This window comes from Carcharhinus amblyrhynchos, chromosome 31 (assembly GCF_965287045.1).
Source record: "Carcharhinus amblyrhynchos chromosome 31, sCarAmb.v2.hapA, whole genome shotgun sequence".
Lineage (NCBI taxonomy): Eukaryota > Metazoa > Chordata > Chondrichthyes > Carcharhiniformes > Carcharhinidae > Carcharhinus > Carcharhinus amblyrhynchos.
In genome coordinates this window covers 24,678,956-24,698,917 of record NC_137354.1, presented here as the reverse complement: position 1 = coordinate 24,698,917, position 19,962 = coordinate 24,678,956, and the positions used below count along the sequence as shown (strand labels likewise).

Here is a 19,962-nt window from a genome sequence, read left to right as displayed (position 1 = left end):
GAGGGTGGTGGGAATCTGGAATGCGCTGGGTGGGAAGGTGGTGGAGGCCGGAAACCTTATAGACTTTAACAAATATTTGGATGAAACATCAAAACATTCAAGGATAAATGATAGGGAGTGGGACAGCTTGATCTTGGGTTTGGACATAGCTCAGCACAACATTGAGGGCCTGTACTGTGCTGTAATGTTCTATCTATCTAACTATGGGGCAGGAAAATGGGACTAGTGCGACTTTAGAGTTGGTACAGACTCGATGAGTCAATGGGGCTTTCCTGAACTGTGTGATTCCATGATTTTATGACTACATATGGATCAGGAGCCAAGAGCGAGGAGATCCTTGAGCAATGTAGGATTCACTTGCACCTGGATCTTGAGAAAGAAAGGACCAGTTGCGTTAGTAATCAAGTACATTGGACCAGCTTCCACACTGACCAGGTCCCAGGTGACTGAGGAGTCCAATGTGCGACCGACAGTCTCTGTCGGGGGGGTGGTTGGAGGAGCGGTGGCTGGGGTGCCTGGACGGTGGGTGGAGGGTGGGTGGTATCCGCAATGCCACGCGCTCCTTCTCACTGTCGACGCTTGCCTTCTCATTTGCCCACGATGACCCTCGAGGCCTTCAGCTCCTTCCCGGATGCTTTTCTCCCGGTTTTGGGCCAGGGATTCCCAGGGTTGGGGCGGATGTTTCACTTTGTCAAGGAGATTTCGAGGTTTCTCTCGAAGTGTTTCCTCCGCCCTTCCCGTGTCCTTGTGCATGAGTCGCAAAAACCCAGCTTGCAGGTGCAGCAGGTGGTCAGGAAGGCGAATGGGATGCTGGCCTTCATAGCGAGGGGGATTGAATATAAAAGTAGGGAGGTCTTGCTGCAGCTGTATAGGGCATTGGTGAGGCCGCAGCTGGAGTACTGTGTGCAGTTTTGGTCGCCGCACTTACGCAAGGATATTTTGGCCTTGGAGGGAGTGCAGAGGAGGTTTACTAGGCTGATGCTGGAGTTGAGGGGGTTGAGCTATGAGGAGAGGCTGAATAAACTAGGCTTGTACTCGTTAGAGTTTAGAAGAATGAGGGGAGATCTCATTGAGACGTATAAGATGATGAATGGGATGGATAGGATAGAGGTGGAGAGGCTCTTCCCGCTCAGAAAGGACAGTAGGACTAGGGGGCACAGCCTCAAGATAAAGGGGGGGCGGTTTAGAACGGAGTTGAGGAGGGACTTCTTCACCCAAAGGGTGGTGAATCTCTGGAATTCTCTGCCCGTTGAAGTGGTGGAGGCTGCCTCGCTAAATATTTTTAAGACGCGGGTTGATGGGTTTTTGATAAGCGAGGGGATTAAGGGTTATGGGGAGAGGGCGGGAATGTGGAACTGAGACACAACAGATCAGCCATGATCTTATTGAATGGCGGGGCAGGCTCGAAGGGCTAGTTGGCCTACTCCTGCTCCTATTTCTTATGTTCTTATGTGTCGAAGCTGGATTTACCAGCCCAGTGACAATACTACAACACCACTGCCTCCCCAAACCTTCGAAAGAAAGGTTGAGTGAAGAGGGAGTGTGGATGTGGTTTGAGAAAACGGTCATGAGTCTGAGTGGGCGGAAAGAGCAGGTTGGTGCTGATCGTACCAGGGAGATGTTTGCAGAGTGTCTGTGTGGTTATGAGGAAGTAGAGGTTGCTCTACTCGGTATTAATGGGCTGATGTCAAAACAGAAATCTGCAAATGAGTATAAGAGGAGACAATGTTGAACTTGTCAGGGGAATAATAGGTTGACAAACTTTGATAACTTTAGAAGATGGTGTTGGCTTAGTGTCCCTTTAAGATTAAGGTCTCACCTGGAGAACAACAAAACTCATAAAACTAAGGGAAGCCTTGGTAACAGAAGAGGATTGAGCGTCACGGTAGCACAGTGGTTAGCACTGCTGCTTCACAGCTCCAGGGTCCTGGGTTCGATTCCCGGCTCGGGTCACTGTCTGTGTGGAGTTTGCACATTCTCCCCGTGTCTGCATGGGTTTCCTCCGGGTGCTCCGGTTTCCTCCCACAGTCCAAAGATGTGTGGGTTAGGCTGATTGGCCATGCTAAGAAATTGCCCCTTAGTATCTAGGGATGTGTAGGTTAGAGGGATTAGTGGGTATAATATGTAGGGATATGGGGGTAGGGCCTGGGTGGGATTGTGTTGGGTGCAGACTCGATGGGCCGAAGGGCCTCTTTCTGCACTGTAGGGTTTCTATGATTATGAATTAATTGATTCGTTAACAGGTCCCACTCTGAAATCTTCCAGAGAAACTGAAATGAGTACAAAGTCAAAGAGGTCAGGCCTCAAAGGTAGAGAAAGACCCTGGGTTCAGGGTTCAAGGGGCAAACGTGCTATTTTGTCACAAGAAAGGGCTTGTGAAGGCTGAAATTTGGAAATTAAAAATTCAACCGATAGTATAAGACCCTTGTCAGACCCCACTTGGAGTACTGTGCTCAGTTCTGGTCGCCTCACTACAGGAAGGATGGGGAAGCTATTGAGAGGGTGCAGAGGAGATTTACAAGGATGTTGCCTGGATTGGGAGGCATGCCTTATGAGGATAGGTTGAGGGAGCTGGGACTCTTCTCCCTGGAGAGACGAAGGTTGAGAGGTGACCTGATAGAGGTTTATAAAATGTTGAGAGGAATAGATAGGGTGGATTCTCAGAGGTTATTTCCCAGGGCTGAAATGGTCGCTACGAGAGGACACAGGTTTAAGGTGCTGGGGAGCAGGTACAGAGGAGATGTCAGGGGTAAGTTTTTCACTCAGAGGGTGGTGAGTGAGTGGAATCGGCTGCCATTGGTAGTGGTGGAGGTGAATTCGATAGGGTCTCTTTAGGAGACTTCTGGATGAGTATATGGGATTTAATAGGATTGAGGATTAAGCCTAGTAGGTAAGGATATGTTCGGTGCAACTTGTGGGCCGAAGGGCCTGTTTGTGCTGTAGTTTTTCTATGTTCTATATTCTATTGGTAAGATTGTGTCGTGCAGAACATAGTTCCCCAGTGAGGAAATCCAGTAGATTTTCATCATAAAAATTATTTAGAATCATTAAATCCCTACAGTGCAGAAGAGGCCATTTGGCCCATCAAGCCTGCACCAACACATTTTACCCAGGCCCTCTCCCACCCGCTATCCCTATAACCCATTTAGCATGGCCAACCCCCCTCACCTACACACCTTTGGACACTAAGGGCCAATTTTAGGATGGTCAATCCACCTAATCTACACATCTCGGGACTGTGGGAGGACACCGGAACAACCGAGGAAACCCGCGCAGACACGGGGAGAACGTGCAAACTCCATCAAGACAGTCACCCAAGGCCAGAATCAAACCCGGGTCCCTGGTGCTGTGAGGCAGCAGTGTTAGCTACTGTACCACCCTGGGAGAATGACTCTGCTGGGTTTACTACGGAAATGGATGAAGTTGCAGGAATGTGGGTAAACTTTCAGTGTAAATGTGGTGTGCGCTCAGTTTTGTGGCTAAAACAGGGAAGTCAGTTGTTAGCCCTGGAGGTACAGGATCAGCACAGTCACGAACACTGGTATATGAGAGAGTTTATCCCCAGAAAGCTTACTAAATAAAAAAACGAATACAGAGTATTGATGGCAATTGTTTACCTGTTCATTTATATAGATTAATTAATTTAAGTAGTGGTTTAATCACAGGTCCTGGAATTGGTGATATTTGTTCATTTGCACATTGATCGTGTAGATTTCTTATTAGGAAATAGCTGGGACTGAGGTAATGCCACCTCCAATGGTTCCAGCAAACCACATTGAGCTGCTAACCCTGAAACTGGACAGGACGAGCCACGTGACTTAACAGGGGTTAATAAACACTGGTCCACGTGACCTGGTATCTCTTGCCCTGGAAATGGGAAAAAGCAGTGTACTACACAGACGGACGGAGAGTTGAGAAGAAGTGTGTCATATTGAGATATTACATGGTGCTTACCATAAGGCTTAGGAGCACAATGAGGCTACTCGGCCCATCGAGTCTGCTTCGCCATTCAATCACGGCTGATATTTTTCTCATCCTCATTCTCCTGCCTTTTCCCCTGATCCCCTTATTAATCAAGAACCTATCTATCTCTGTCTTAAAGACACTCAAAGACCTGGCCTCTTCTGTGGCAAAGAGTTCCACGGATTCCCCACTCTCTGGCTAAAGAAATTCCTCCTCGTCTCTGTTTTAAAGGATCGTCCCTTTAGCCTGAGGTTGTGCCCTCTGGTTCTAGATTTTCCTACTGGTGGAAACATCCTCTCCACATCCACTCTATCCAGGGCCTCGCAGTATCCTGTAAGTTTCAATAAGATCCCCTCCTCATCCTTCTAAACTCCAACGAGTACAGACCCAGAGTCCTCAACTGTTCCTTATATGACAAGCTGTTCATTCCAGGGATCATTCTTGTAAACCTCCTCTGGATCCTTTCCAAACACAGAAGCTTTTGCCTCCAGATGATCTGCTAAATCCTTGAAAGCTGAAACTGGGACCCTACAGGTCGAACAGATAACCTAACTCAGTGAGATGTTCTCTGTAGTGTCTACATTATATCATGTTGATTTTATAGCTGGTGCTATCGTAATTTGCTTTTTAATTTGTGTTTGACAGGAGTCAGAATCAACTTTGAGTAAAAGTTACAGAAAGTGAAATCTCTATATTGTGAATCTCTATATCTCTATACAAGTGAAATCTCTATATTGGGCTCCTTTCCTCAAATGTTTTGCGAGCAGCGCAGAGGTTTTAACATGACGTGCGCTTGTCCACGGCCTGATGGCCTGAGTCACGGCCAAAACCCTGGGCCCATTCCCAAAACCAATGGAAATTCCTTCTACAGGATGGATAAGAGGAGTGATATTGGGAACTTAAGGGATTCGTAGGCCACTGCAATAGCGCTTGCAGACTGGAGAATTAATAGAAGCTGGTTTAAGAGTACAATCACTGTCATATCTGGAGGAGGTAGATCACGAGGACTCCTGGTAGGGTTACCAACCCTCCAGAATCGACCTGGAGTCTTCAGGAATTGAGGGACAATCTCTGGGAGACGGCTGTGTGATCCCCTGTAGAAAAATCACTGGGACATCATACATGATTAAAAAAACAATTATTTGAGCATTTTAACTTGCCAAATATAAAGATATTGTACATGGAAAGGAAAGAGCTGACCTCAACCATCATCCAATTGGGTGATGGGTCTTTGTGCTTTCCAATTGGTTAGGAAGGTCAGTGCGTCACCAGGGTGGGTGAGTTGGCGACTAATGATTGGACTGTAGGGAGCAAATCAAGTGATGGAACCTCCATGAGTACATTTAATCATAGCTGGCAACCCCAACTCCTGGAGGAGAAACCACACAGACAAGTCTGGAGGGTTGGCTTGAGTGGTTTTTAAGACAGTTTTTGTCTTGCTGCAGCTGTACAGGGCACTGGTGAGGCCGCAGCTGGAGTACTGTGTGCGGTTTTGGTCGCCGCACTTGCGCAAGGATATTTTGGCCTTGGAGGGAGTGCAGAGGAGGTTCACTAGGCTGATACCGAAGATGAGGGGGTTGGACTATGAAGAGAGACTAAATAGACTGGGTCTGTACTCGTTGGAGTTTAGAAGGCTGAGGGGGGATCTTATAGAGATGTATAAGATAATGAAGGGGATGGATAGGGTAGAGGTAGAGAGATTCTTCCTGCCCAGAAAGGACAGTAGGACTAGGGGGCACAGCCTCAAGATAAGTGGGGGGGGGCAGTTTAGATCGGAGTTGAGGAGGAACTTCTTCACTCAAAGGGTGGTGAATCTCTGGAATTCTCTGCCCGTTGAAGTGGTGGAGGCTGCCTCGCTAAATATATTTAAGTCACGGGTAGATAGGTTTCTGATAGACAGGGGAATTAAGGGTTATGGGGAGAAAGCGGGAAAGTGGAACTGATCCACTTCAGATCAGCCACGATCTTATTGAATGGCGGGGCAGGCTCGAAGGGCTAGATGGCCGACTCCTGCTCCTATTCTTTATGTTCCTATCTGTTTCCACATCTCAGTTCAGTTGGAGCCAGGTTCTAAATGCAGCGTTCGTTGACCTGCCCCAGACGGCCCAGTGTCGGTACTCGGAGCGAGAGCGCAGGGCCCCATTCTGGATTGGAGCGGGTCGTTTAAACTGTAGCACGGGATTCTGCTGCTGACGTCTCACTCTGACTGTTTGTTCCTTCCATCCTGCCAGTTTTGTGACGGAGATAGTGAACATTTATTACGATAATGACCAGGCTGTTCAGGCAGACACAGAGCTGCAGGCGTTTGTGAAGGATGTGTTTGTCTATGGACTGAAGGACAATAAAAGCACAGGTAACTGCCCATCTGTCTGTTCACAAAGCTGTCAAGTGTTGTCGATCGGTGGGGAAGCCTCAGTGTGTGGATCTGATGGGCTTTTCCAAAAATGTCCATCAGCAGAGTCTTAATTCCAGATTTTGGCTCAATTGAATTCAAGTCTCACCATCTGCTGTGATGGGATTCGAACCCGGGTCCTCAGAGCTTTGGATCTCTAGATTACTAATCCAAAGACAATACCCCGAGGCCGCTGCCTCCCCTCAATCCAGACCCCTCGATACTCCTGGTCACCGTGTGACTCTTTGATCTAGTTGGTGCGATGCAGTTTAATCTTCACTGGCACTGCACGTTTACTGTAGTCATTCCTCTACCTGACCCATGTGATATGGAGGAGGATAGATCAAGGGCAGTGCAGAGAGCGGTAATGACAGGAAACTGTAGCTAGTGTTTAAAAAAAGTTACATCAGATTGTAAACACTTGCATATTTATCAGATTCTAGCCGCATACATCATCCAAGTACTGAGATAACACACACAGCCTGGTCTCGATCATCTCTCGAGCTCAAATGAAGCTAATCTTCCAGTCTCATTCTCAGCTCCCAGACTGTCCCACCTGTTCTCCTCGGAGCTGTTCTTCTGAGCCTTTTCGAAACGTTCCCTTCCACTGCCGTTCTCGGGGTTTAATCCAGGTTCCCTCGCTCACCTCTTCTCAAGCTGGAAGAACTCCAGTTATTTCACTCCATTGCTCGCTCTCTAATGCGGGGTAACTCCTTCCCACTGTGTGTCCGTCCCAGATTGACCTGAACCCAGAGCTGCAGTGACTGCCCGACCAGTTACTGCAGGCTGTCAGTACTTCCGGATGACATTCCCCGCACAGCTTTCATTGCGGCTCCCCCCTGTCTCCAGCGGAATTTGCAGTGTTCCAGAGCCGCTTATTACTCGAGTCCATCTGCATTAAAGCTTTTGCCATTTCTACATCATCAAGAGAATTCTTGGCCAATCCCAGTGGGTCTCATACTGTCCTTTCCCACTCTGGGACACTGGGGTCACACACTGTCCTTTCCCACTCTGGGACACTGGGATCACACACTGTCCTTTCCCACTCTGGGACACTGGGGTCACACACTGTCCTTTCCCACTCTGGGACACTGGGGTCACACACTGCCCTTTCCCACTCTGGGACACTGGGGTCACACACTGTCCTTTCCCACTCTGGGGCACTGGGACCACACACTGTCCTTTCCACTCTGGGACACTGGGGTCACACACTGTCCTTTCCACTCTGGGACACTGGGGTCACACACTGTCCTTTCCCACTCTGGGACACTGGGGTCACACACTGTCCTTTCCCACTCTAGGTCACTGGGGTCACACACTGTCCTTTCCCACTCTGGGACACTGGGGTCACACACTGTCCTTTCCACTCTGGGACACTGGGGTCACACACTGTCCTTTCCCACTCTGGGACACTGGGGTCACACACTGTCCTTTCCCACTCTGGGACACTGGGGTCACACACTGTCCTTTCCACTCTGGGACACTGGGGTCACACACTGTCCTTTCCCACTCTGGGACACTGGGGTCACACACTGTCCTTTCCACTCTGGGACACTGGGGTCACACACTGTCCTTTCCACTCTGGGTCACTGGAATCACACACTGTCCTTTCCACTCTGGGACGCAGGGTCACACACTGTCCTTTCCCACTCTGGGTCACTGGAATCACACACTGTCCTTTCCCACTCTGGAACACTGGGGGTCACACACTGTCCTTTCCCACTCTGGGACACTGGGTTCACACACTGTCCTTTCCCACTCTTGGACACTGGGGTCACACACTGTCCTTTCCCACTCTGGGACACTGGGGTCACACACTGTCCTTTCCCACTCTGGGTCACTGGAATCACACACTGTCCTTTCCCACTCTGGGACACTGGAATCACACACTGTCCTTTCCACTCTGGGACGCGGGTTCACACACTGTCCTTTCCACTCTGGGACACTGGGATCACACACTGTCCTTTCCCACTCTGGGACGCAGGGTCACACACTGTCCTTTCCCACTCTGGGACGCAGGGTTACACACTGTCCTTTCCCACTCTGGGACACTGGGGTCACACACTGTCCTTTCCCACTCTGGGACACTGGGGTCACACACTGTCCTTTCCCACTCTGGGACACTGGGGTCACACACTGTCCTTTCCCACTCTGGGGCACTGGGACCACACACTGTCCTTTCCACTCTGGGACACTGGGGTCACACACTGTCCTTTCCCACTCTGGGACACTGGGGTCACACACTGTCCTTTCCCACTCTGGGACACTGGGGTCACACACTGTCCTTTCCACTCTGGGTCACTGGAATCACACACTGTCCTTTCCACTCTGGGACGCAGGGTCACACACTGTCCTTTCCCACTCTGGGTCACTGGAATCACACACTGTCCTTTCCCACTCTGGAACACTGGGGGTCACACACTGTCCTTTCCCACTCTGGGACACTGGGTTCACACACTGTCCTTTCCCACTCTGGGACACTGGGGGTCACACACTGTCCTTTCCCACTCTGGGTCACTGGAATCACACACTGTCCTTTCCCACTCTGGGACACTGGAATCACACACTGTCCTTTCCACTCTGGGACGCGGGTTCACACACTGTCCTTTCCACTCTGGGACACTGGGATCACACACTGTCCTTTCCCACTCTGGGACGCAGGGTCACACACTGTCCTTTCCACTCTGGGACACTGGGATCACACACTGTCCTTTCCCACTCTGGGACGCAGGGTTACACACTGTCCTTTCCCACTCTGGGACACTGGGGGTCACACACTGTCCTTTCCCACTCTGGGACACTGGGGGTCACACACTGTCCTTTCCCACTCTGGGACACTGGGGGTCACACACTGTCCTTTCCCACTCTGGGACACTGGGGATCACACACTGTCCTTTCCCACTCTGGGACACTGGGGCCACACACTGTATACGTGTAGCACGAGTTTTGAATTATTGGATTGGTGTTGGACGTGTGGGGTGGGATTTTCCCGTCCCACAGCCGGGGGAATCACGGCGGGCGGGACACAGGTCTGTTGACTGCGGGCGGGATCTCCCGAGCGCGATTCTAAACCTGGTCGGGTGAAATCGCTGTACCCAGGGGTCTCGGTTACCATCGACCACCTATGTTCTCCAAAGCTTCTTCTTTCCTTTCCAGGATTCCCAAAAACGATCAGGACAATGCAGAAGTTGATTGAGTATATAACCGTAGTGATGTTCACCGCTTCCGCACAGCACGCCGCAGTCAACTTCGGACAGGTATTGGATTAGTAACGATGCCCGGGTTTCCTGCCTGGGGTATGTTTTGTTTTGTACTGTGTGGGGGTCGGGGTCTCGGGCCCAGTGGGTAGTTTAGCCTCGGTGTGGGACTGAGACGTGCAGTCTGGTAAAGCCCCACATCGGGCCCTCAGTAGAAACAGCGGCCTCTGGAGTCGGGAACACGTCCCCAGGTCATGTTGGGGTGGAAAGATTAGCCGTTGCTGACAGACGCTGTGGCAGCGACCTTCCCAACGTGGGAGTGCGAATGGCCGTCGCATTAACACACATTTCCAGACAGGAATGAGAAAAACCTGCCTTGGGGGGGGAAAATCAGGAATTCTGTGTCGGGGGGAACTGGGTTGTTCAGGGCAGGGGCTCCTGCAGGAATATTCACGGAACTTCCTCCATTCCCAACCCTGATCACTCAGGACATCAAAACCACAGCAACTGGGGTCGGAGGTCAAGCCGCAGCAATGGTCCAAACTGTACGGGTCAAGGAAGGACCCTGATGGCTCTAGGTGGCAGCTTAACTGCCTGTCCAGGAGTATCGATTTGATCCGAGGGATCCGGAATTATGAGGGGCCCGGATAAGAGATCGGAATCATTTCCCCGTGGCAGAGGGATCTCAGTCCAGAGGGATGAGGGTCAAGGTGAGGAGTAAGTGGTTTAGAGGGGATCTTTTCACCCAGAGATGGGTGGGAGTATGGAACATGCTGCCTGAGAGGGTGCCGGAGGCTGGGATTCTCCCGACACTTAAGAAACGTGTGGACAATCACTTAAATCATCAAGCCATAGCAAGCTATGACCCAGATGCTGGTAAATGGGGTTGGTATATATTGGTATTTGATGGTTGGTACAGACAGTGTGGCTGTAGGGCCTGTGTCTGTGCCGTGTCACTACGTACCAGTAAAAATTGGGAATAGTGAGAATGGGCAGACAGTTTGCCTGGTGGATTTGAACTCCTCATCCACCAACTGAAGCCAGGTCAGTTGGGCCGATAATAACGGAGAGAGGGAGAGAGGCTGGGCAGGGTCTGTGGTGAGCCTGGTAGGCCCACGGCCTTCCTTTCCCGCCGCATTGTCCGCTGGATCACGTACGGGGCCTCATCTGGGACAGAGTGAGGGACTGGACAGCCAGTGTGAGGACCACGCTGGACTCCTTCCGCTGTGACCCTCACGCCAGCGAACCCCTCGCCCGCCCATGTCCGTCCTTCCCTCAGAAGCTTCCACCTCCATTGCTGATTGGCCATCGGCTGTCGGTAGGTGAGTGGGGTCTTGACTCCAGTGGAAGGCAGGCCGATTGGCCCGTGTTTCGGTGGGGCCTCTCCCAGCTCTCCGGGTGATGGGCGAAGCCTCCCAACAGGGTTCCGGTGCTCACTGTCACTGAGGAGGGGTGGGAAAATATCAATTCTGAATTAAAAACCTTCTTCCATTGGCTGAGAATGTAATACAGCTCTCTGAAACAGCTAGATTTTGTTTGATTCATGGGTGTCGCTAGTTGGGCCAACATTTATTTATTTATTTATCGCGTTTATTGGTAGGGGGATTGAATTTAGGAGTCGCAGCGTTATGTTGCAACTGTACACAACTCTGGTGCGGCCGCACTTGGAGTATTGTGTGCGGTTCTGGCCACCACATTACAGGAAGGATGTGGAGGCTTTGGAGAGGGTGCAGAGGAGGTTTACCAGGATGTTGCCGGTATGGAGGGGAGGTCATATGAGGAGAGGCTGAGGGATTTGGGGTTGTTTTCGCTGGAAAGAAGGCGGCTAAGAGGGGATCTTATTGAAACATATAAGATGATTAGAGGTTTAGATAGGGTGGATAGTGATAGCCTTTTTCCTCGGATGGAGAAAGCTAGCACGAGGGGGGCATGGCTTTAAATTAAGGGGTGGTAGTTATAGGACAGATGTCAGGGGTAGGTTCTTTACCCAGAGGGTGGTGAGGGATTGGAATGCCCTGCCTGCTGCAGTTGTAAATGCGCCTAGTTTGGGGGCGTTTAAGAGATCCGTGGATAGGTTTATGGACGAAAAGGGATTGGTTTAGGTTAGAGGGTCATTGTTTTGTAACTGGTCGGCGCAACATTGTGGGCCGAAGGGCCTGTTCTGCGCTGTAATGTTCTATGTTCTATGTTCTATCCCTAGTTGCCCTTGGAGGGCGATTGAGAATTAGCCCCATTGCCGTGGCTCTGGACTCACGTGTAGGCCAGACCAGGTAAGGATGGGCAGATTCCCTTCCTGAAAGGATATTATTGAACCAGATGGGTTTTTCCGACAATGTCATCAGTAACCCCGGATTTTTGTCATTAAATTCAAATTTCACCACCTTGTTGGGCTCGGAACATTAGCTGAGATTTTTGATTAATTATCCAGTGGTGATAGCACGAAGCCATCGTCTCCCTACATCCCCCATTACTGAGGAGAAAGCTTCAGAAGACAAACGGGACTTTACTCTGAGCTTTCGCGAGTTTCCGTTGAAACGTATTTTCTTTTTGGTGTTGAAGTATGACTGGTGCTCGTGGATTCCAAACTCTCCTCCCACAATGAGGCAACCTCCGCCCTCCGAGAAGGGCGTGGTGAGCGTAGAATTCATCATTGAGAGTTTGCCGGACAGAGGGCGTTCCTGTTGGCACCTGGGCGCGGTGTGGGCACTCAGCCAGTTCCAGGACAATGAGGTGAGCCTGGGATCGCCGGTGTGTGGAACCTCGCTCAGGCCGTGGGGGTGGGTGGGGGTGGGGGTCGCGCTGCAACAGGCTCCCCTCCAGCCCGTGTGGTTTGGTATCATGTGATCGCCATGTGACCATCCAAATCTCTGACCCTGCTTCGGTCCATCAAATTCTCACCGTGGTAACCACCAGACCTCCTCAGTGACCCCCCCCCCTTCACTCCCCGACCTTTCACCCCCCCCCGAGTGAGAGCTGGGCCCACGGGGAGTTTCTCTGTGTCTGGAACAGCGATTGGATCAGATGGGACACCCAATCCAGTAACTTGTCGATATTCCTACCCTGGGGGTGGGGTGGGGGGGGGCGGGGGGGGGGGGGGGGGGCACATGCTGACAATTTTATCCCGGAATCAGAGTCAAATCTCCGCTCCCCTCACCCTCCCACTCACACCAACTCTTCACCTTCCCTTCCATCTCACCCACTCATACACCCCCCCCGCCCCCCGTCTTGTCTGTGGACACTCTCCCCCTCCCACCCTCATCACGCTGCATCCTCCCTTCCTCCCCACCCCCAGGGGGCACGGGATCTCCTCAATGCCTTAGCCCCCTCAGTGCCTCCCGGTTCACCAGCCTCTCTCACTCTTGCTCTGAGCACCGCCCCCCCCAACCCCCAGAGGCCCTCCCTTGTGTCCTCACTTCACTCCCCCATTCCCCTGCCCCCTCCCCGTTCCCGTGCCGCCTGCCTTCTCCCCACCCCCCCGTTCGCTGGCTCTCCCCCCTCCCTCGCCGGCCCTCCCCCCTCCTCGCCAGCCCTCCCCTCCCTCACTGGCCCTCCCTCCTTGCTGGCTCTCCCCCCCCCACCGTCACTGGCCATCCTACCCCCCTTGCTCGCCCTCCCCCCCCTCGCCGGCCCTCCCCCCACCCTCGCTGGCCCTCCCCCCTTCGCTCACCAATCACCCACCTCGCCGGCCCTCTCCCCCCACCCCCCTCGCTGGCCCTCACGCCCCCCCGCTGGCCATTCCCCCTCGCTGGCCGTCCCCCCCCCCTCGCTCTGTTGATTTTTGGTTGATTTTTCCCATCTAGTTCAGCATAAAACCCATTGAGAATATTTGTGTTTTGTTCGCTGATTCCAGCTGCCACCATGTTACGTTTTGTAATTCACAGGAATTCAACGTAACCTTGTTTCATTGAATGTCGATCACACCCTGATGGTATTAGTGAGCGATTTGACAATCTGGATGCTTGTATATACATACACATCTACATATAGTTCCTGATCCACACTGGGCGGCACAGTAGCACAGTGGGTTAGCACTGCTGCTTCACAGCCCCAGGGACCTGGGTTCGATTCCCACTTGGGTCACTGTCTGTGTGGAGTTTGCACATTCTCCTCGTGTCTGCGTGGGTTTCCTCCGGGTGCTCCGGTTTCCTCCCACAGTCCAAAGATGTGCGGGTTAGGGTGATGGGTCGTGCTAAGAAATTGCCCCTTAGTGTCCAGGGATGTGTAGGTTAGAGGGATTAGCGGGTACAATATGTAGGGATATGGGGATCGGGCCTGGGTGGGATTGTGTTCGGTGCAGACTCGATGGGCCGAAGGGCCTCTTTCTGCATTGTACGATTCTATGAATAGTGGAACACTATTGGTTTATATGAATGGGATTTGAATATTGATCTGTGATGGTTGGTATCTCTGCAGTTATTCCTGGGAATGTATCCTGACGAACATTTCACGGAAAAGCCGGTCAAGGAGGCTATGGAGAGATTCCGGACACACCTCCGGGAAATTTCTCAGCGGATCACGCAACGTAACACGGACAAGAAACTGCCTTATTACTACCTGTCTCCAGACAGAATCCCCAACAGCGTGGCAGTGTAAAAGTCGGAGTGCCTGAGCGAGTGAGACGGTCCGGTGGAACGGAAGGGGCGGTATATCCGCGTCCTGCTTTATCTCTCTGCAACACGTGTGAAAAATTATTAATTTAGATGTTTGAACTGGCTTCAGCTTAAAGCAATAATGAGACCCTTAGGTTACAGCCTGGCTCGCCCCGAAACCGTAACATCGGGGGTGGGGGGTGGGGGGGCACGGTGGGGTTAGCACTGCTGCTTCACGGCTCCCAGGGTCCTGGGTTCGATTCCCGGCTCGGGGTCACTGTCTGCGTGGAGTTTGCACATTCTCCTCGTGTCTGCGTGGGTTTCCCCCCACAGTTTTTGATTTTGCTCTCGAGTTCCTCTTAAACCCTCGCCAGCGGGGAAAAGTCGAGGCCGATTTCACCCCTCCCCTCCACCCCCTCCGAGTGCTGAACAGGAAACTCTTTCTCACTCTGATCTCCCTCAGCCGCTTTTCTTTTAAACCGGTTTTATTTTTGGGAGGTGGGTGCTGCTGGCTTGGCCAACAGGTATGGCCCATCCCTAATTGCCCCTGGAGAAGGCGGTGGTGGTGATGGCGGAAACGCTTCCTGTTACGTCCGGGATTGAGTGTCCCGGAGACGGTGAAGGATCAGCGATGTGTCTCTGAGTCGGGATGGTGGGTAACTTGGAGTGAGACGTGGAGGGGTGACAATGCGCCCCCCCCCCACCACCCCCCCCCAACTCTGTCCTGCCCCAGTTGACCCTCCCGTCAATCACAGCGTTTTGGGAGACGGGCAGCCGGAATTCCAGGACCCTTTGTCCGGAACGATTCTGATAATTGGGAATATTTTGACTCTGGATCCAATGTTGAAATAAAACTGCCCTCGACAAATTGGTTGGTTTCTAAGTTCTGAGTTTAACTCCGATCCTCGGAGTGCCCTTGGAAATATTCCAGTCTGAGGGGAACGTGTCAACATGGGAATCAGGAACAGGCCACTCGGCCCCTCGAGCCTGCTGGCCCATGCAATACGATCATGGCTAATCTGATGGTAATCTCACCCCAACGTTCCGGCCGCTCCCCCCCCCCGGATAACCTTTCACCCCCTTGGAATTGAGGGCATTTTGTAAGATCATAACTGAAGCATCTAGAGTTCCCTCCATCTCTCCCTTTCACACTGCAGAGAGGCTGGGGGTGTGTGTGTGCGCAGAGAGGCTGGGGGTGTGTGCACACAGAGAGGCTGGGGGTGTGTGCACACAGAGAGGCTGGGGGTGTGTGCACACAGAGAGGCTGGGGGTGTGTGCACACAGAGAGGCTGGGGGTGTGTGCACACAGAGAGGCTGGGGGTGTGTGCACACAGAGAGGCTGGGGGTGTGTGCACACAGAGAGGCTGGGGGTGTGTGCACACAGAGAGGCTGGGGGTGTGTGCGCGCGCAGAGAGGCTGGGGGTGTGTGCACACAGAGAGGCTGGGGGTGTGTGCGCGCGCAGAGAGGCTGGGGGTGTGTGCGCGCGCAGAGAGGCTGGGGGTGTGTGCACACGCAGAGAGGCTGGGGGTGTGCGCGGGCAGAGAGGCTGGGGGTGTGCGCGCGGGCAGAGAGGCTGGGGGTGTGTGCGCGCGCAGAGAGACTGGGGGTGTGCACGCAGAGAGGCTGGGGGTGTGTGGGCGTGCAGAGAGGCTGGGGGTGTGTGGGCACACAGAGAGGCTGGGGGTGTGTGCACACAGAGAGGCTGGGGGTGTGTGCACACAGAGAGGCTGGGGGTGTGTGCACACAGAGAGGCTGGGGGTGTGTGCACACAGAGAGGCTGGGGGTGTGTGCACACAGAGAGGCTGGGGGTGTGTGCGCGCGCAGAGAGGCTGGGGGTGTGTGCACACAGAGAGGCTGGGGGTGTGTGCGCGCGCAGAGAGGCTGGGGGTGTGTGCGCGCGCAGAGAGGCTGGGGGTGTGTGCACACGCAGAGAGGCTGGGGGTGTGCGCGGGCAGAGAGGCTGGGGGTGTGCGCGCGGGCAGAGAGGCTGGGGGTGTGTGCGCGCGCAGAGAGACTGGGGGTGTGCACGCAGAGAGGCTGGGGGTGTGCGCGCGCACAGAGAGGCTGGGGGTGTGCGCGCGCGCAGAGAGGCTGGGGGTGTGTGCGCGTGCAGAGAGGCTGGGGGTGTGCACGCACGCAGAGAGGCTGGGGGTGCGCACGCAGAGAGGCTGGGGGTGTGTGGGCGTGCAGAGAGGCTGGGGGTGTGTGGGCACGCAGAGAGGCTGGGGGTGTGTGGGCACGCAGAGAGGCTGGGGGTGTGTGGGCACGCAGAGAGGCTGGGGGTGTGTGGGCACGCAGAGAGGCTGGGGGTGTGTGCGCGCGCGCAGAGAGGCTGGGGGTGTGTGCGCAGAGAGGCTGGGGGTGTGTGCGCAGAGAGGCTGGGGGTGTGCGCGCGCGGGAGCGTGGGAGTGAGTGGGGAGGGTGGGGATTCATGGGGCGAGAGTGGGGATGAGTAGGGAGGGTGTGGGTGAGGGGATGAGGTGGGGGTTTGCACACAATGGGGGAAGTGTATGCACGGGGGGGGGGAGGTGTGCGTGTGATGGGAGGGAGGATGGGGGTGAGGGGCGGAGGGGGAGTGTGGGTTGCACATGCGGAGTGTGTGCGCATGGGAAGGGGGGTACGTGCATGAGGGAATGCACACATGGGGGGGAGTGTGGGGATGCGCATGTGCGGGGAGTGGGTGGGGTTGTGTGGGTGCGGGGAGTGGAGTGGGGGTGTGTGTGTGCGGGGAGCAGGGTGGGGGTGTGTGTGTGTGGGGAGTGGAGTGGGGGTGTGTGTGTGCGGGGAGCAGGGTGGGGGTGTGTGTGTGCGGGGAGTGGAGTGGGGGTGTGTGTGTGCGGGGAGCAGGGTGGGGGAGTGTGTGTGCGGGGAGCAGGGTGGGGGAGTGTGTGTGCGGGGAGCAGGGTGGGGGAGTGTGTGTGCGGGGAGCAGGGTGGGGAGTGTGTGTGCGGGGAGCAGGGTGGGGGAGTGTGTGTGCGGGGAGCAGGGTGGGGGAGTGTGTGTGCGGGGAGCAGGGTGGGGGAGTGTGTGTGCGGGGAGCAGGGTGGGGGAGTGTGTGTGCGGGGAGCAGGGTGGGGGAGTGTGTGTGCGGGGAGCAGGGTGGGGGAGTGTGTGTGCGGGGAGCAGGGTGGGGGAGTGTGTGTGCGGGGAGCAGGGTGGGGAGTGTGTGTGCGGGGAGCAGGGTGGGGGAGTGTGTGTGCGGGGAGCAGGGTGGGGGAGTGTGTGTGCGGGGAGCAGGGTGTGTGGGTGCGGGGAGCAGGGTGGGGGAGTGTGTGTGCGGGGAGCAGGGTGGGGGAGTGTGTGTGCGGGGAGCAGGGTGGGGGAGTGTGTGTGCGGGGAGCAGGGTGGGGGAGTGTGTGTGCGGGGAGCAGGGTTGGGGAGTGTGTGTGCGGGGAGCAGGGTGGGGGAGTGTGTGTGCGGGGAGCAGGGTGGGGAGTGTGTGTGCGGGGAGCAGGGTGGGGGAGTGTGTGTGCGGGGAGCAGGGTGGGGGAGTGTGTGTGCGGGAGCAGGGTGGGGGAGTGTGTGTGCGGGGAGCAGGGTGGGGGAGTGTGTGTGCGGGGAGCAGGGTGGGGGAGTGTGTGTGCGGGGAGCAGGGGTGGGGAGTGTGTGTGCGGGGAGCAGGGTGGGGGAGTGTGTGTGCGGGGAGCAGGGTGGGGGAGTGTGCGGGGAACAGGGTGGGGGAGTGTGCGGGGAGCAGGGTGGGGGAGTGTGCGGGGAGCAGGGTGGGGGAGTGTGTGTGCGGGGAGCAGGGTGGGGAGTGTGCGGGGAGCAGGGTGGGGGAGTGTGCGGGGAGCAGGGTGGGGGAGTGTGTTGCGAGGGGGACTCTGCCTCTACTCTTGTCCAGCGGGAGTTTCACTGATGAATGAGTTGGTGTCCTGAGCTGCCTGCTCAGTTCCTGGTCTGCAATCACCCAATAATTAACCATAAGGAGGGTTAGAGTAAAACCAGCGCAGCGCGGTCACCAGGAACAAGCTAAACTCTCAGAATCATTGCACTGGACAGTGCAGATGTCTCTTTGACAAATGCGAAAACTGTTGGTTCTCACCCTCTGTACCATCGTGTAACACCTTTGATAATTGTGATATTGCGACCTGATTAAACCATGAGATGCTTTGATGAAAAATACCTTTCTGAATGTGGCTTCCTGTGTGATAAGGAAATGAAAGGTGTGTTTCTGTGTCTGACCCCGTTGAGTTTCCGATCAATGGTTACCCCAGGATGTGGGGTGGGGTGGGGTTCAGTGATGGTAACGTTATTGAACGTCACGGGGAGATGCTCGGACCCCGTCTCGTCGGTGTTGGCCATTGCCTGGATCTCGTACAAATGCTACCTACCGTTCTCAGTCGGAGTTTGTATATTGTCCGGGTCTTGCTGCATTTTGAACACAGACCGTTTCCGTATCTGAGGAGTTAGGAATGGTGCAATCAGCGAACATTCCCACTTTACAATGGGCTTTGATGCTCCAGGTCAGAGAGTGTAATTACACAGTCACTTACACGGATCATTTTCACAATTAGTTGAGAAATTATCAGGGGGAAGTTCGAGTAAAATCATTACAGAAGGCAGAAGTTATCTGTGCAAGAAGTGTAGACAGCGGTGAATAGTTATTAAACTAGAAATAGCCAGGAACATAAAATGACACAAACAGGCTGGCTCTCAAACTCTCCCCACAAGTTATTTCTGGGAGAATGTAAACAGAATTTACACATCTCTGCTTAGAGATATCGCAAAGTGCAGAGCAGCGAGGAGAATCCCCTCAACACTTCCATATGAAATACTGCAGAGATTGCACAGGAACAGCAGGAGGGGACCATTCAGCCCATCCTTGAGCCTGTTACACAGGAACAGGAGGAACCCATTCTCTGAAGTGTCAGACTGGAATAGAAGGCCATTCAGCCCCGGTTACACAAGATTAGGGGGTGGCCATTCAACCCCTCGAGCATAAAATACCATTCAATCCTGGTTGACCTATGGCTTTGCTCCATTTCCTTTGATATGTTGACCTGACAGAAATCTATCCATCTGAATACTGAAATACTCAAATTCAGGGTCTGTAGCCTTGCGGAGGTGAGATTTCCAGCTTGATATCCCTACTAATTGACAATATAATCTGAAGTTTATATCCTGGATTCTTTTGTGAGAGTTTAAGTAGAATGTCTTAAAACTGCTGCCTTGAGACTGAGGCCTTACTGGATTTCAGATCTTGCTTGAATTTGGCTAGTGGGTCATGTAGGGTCAAGGGTCACTTGGAATAGACATGGCGAAGAGGATTTCTACTCAACTCACTCTTCACCCGTGCAAGGCAGCTGAATTGTCCAGGTACATTTTAAAATTTGACCAATTAAAATTGATGCAAAGGCACATTTTAAAAATGTCCAGACGGTCTGAGAGACGATACGGTATTGGAGGATTTCAAACACCTCGATCATCCCTCAAACTTCTAAACCGTAGGGTTCGATCAGTAACGTCTCTCAATGGGTCAGTGGGCCTGACACTCAGAGTGTGTTAGGGTAGAAATGAGTTTGGGTTCAGCCAATATTTGGGCACTAAGTGAATGTTCATTCAGGAATAGTGTAATTTCCTATACATTGGTCGTATTCTCACTACCACAGAAACACAGAGGATAGGAGCAGGACGAGGCCATTTGGCCCTTCGAGCCTGCTCCGCCATTCATTACGATCATACCTGATCATCCAACTCAATAGTCTAATCCTGCTTTCTCCCCATAACCTTTGATCCCATTCGCCCCAAGTGCTATATCCAGCCCACCTCTTGAATACATTCAATGTTTTGGCATCAACTACTTCCTGTGGGAATGAA

General features: G+C 53.5%; 1 protein-coding gene across 1 annotated transcript in view; it reads left to right on the top strand.

Annotated features, from left to right (window-relative positions):
- Positions 1 to 14,328, top strand: part of LOC145360451 (polyunsaturated fatty acid 5-lipoxygenase-like) — a 60,636-nt gene extending 46,308 nt beyond the window's left edge. The window contains exons 11-14 of the mRNA XM_080215668.1: positions 6,195 to 6,316; positions 9,512 to 9,612; positions 12,112 to 12,282; positions 13,966 to 14,328. Of these exons, the coding sequence (XP_080071794.1) occupies positions 6,195 to 6,316; positions 9,512 to 9,612; positions 12,112 to 12,282; positions 13,966 to 14,145 (574 nt within the window). The 3' untranslated portion in view covers positions 14,146 to 14,328. The remainder of the gene's footprint in view (positions 1 to 6,194; positions 6,317 to 9,511; positions 9,613 to 12,111; positions 12,283 to 13,965) is intronic.
- Positions 14,329 to 19,962: the final 5,634 nt, after the last annotated feature.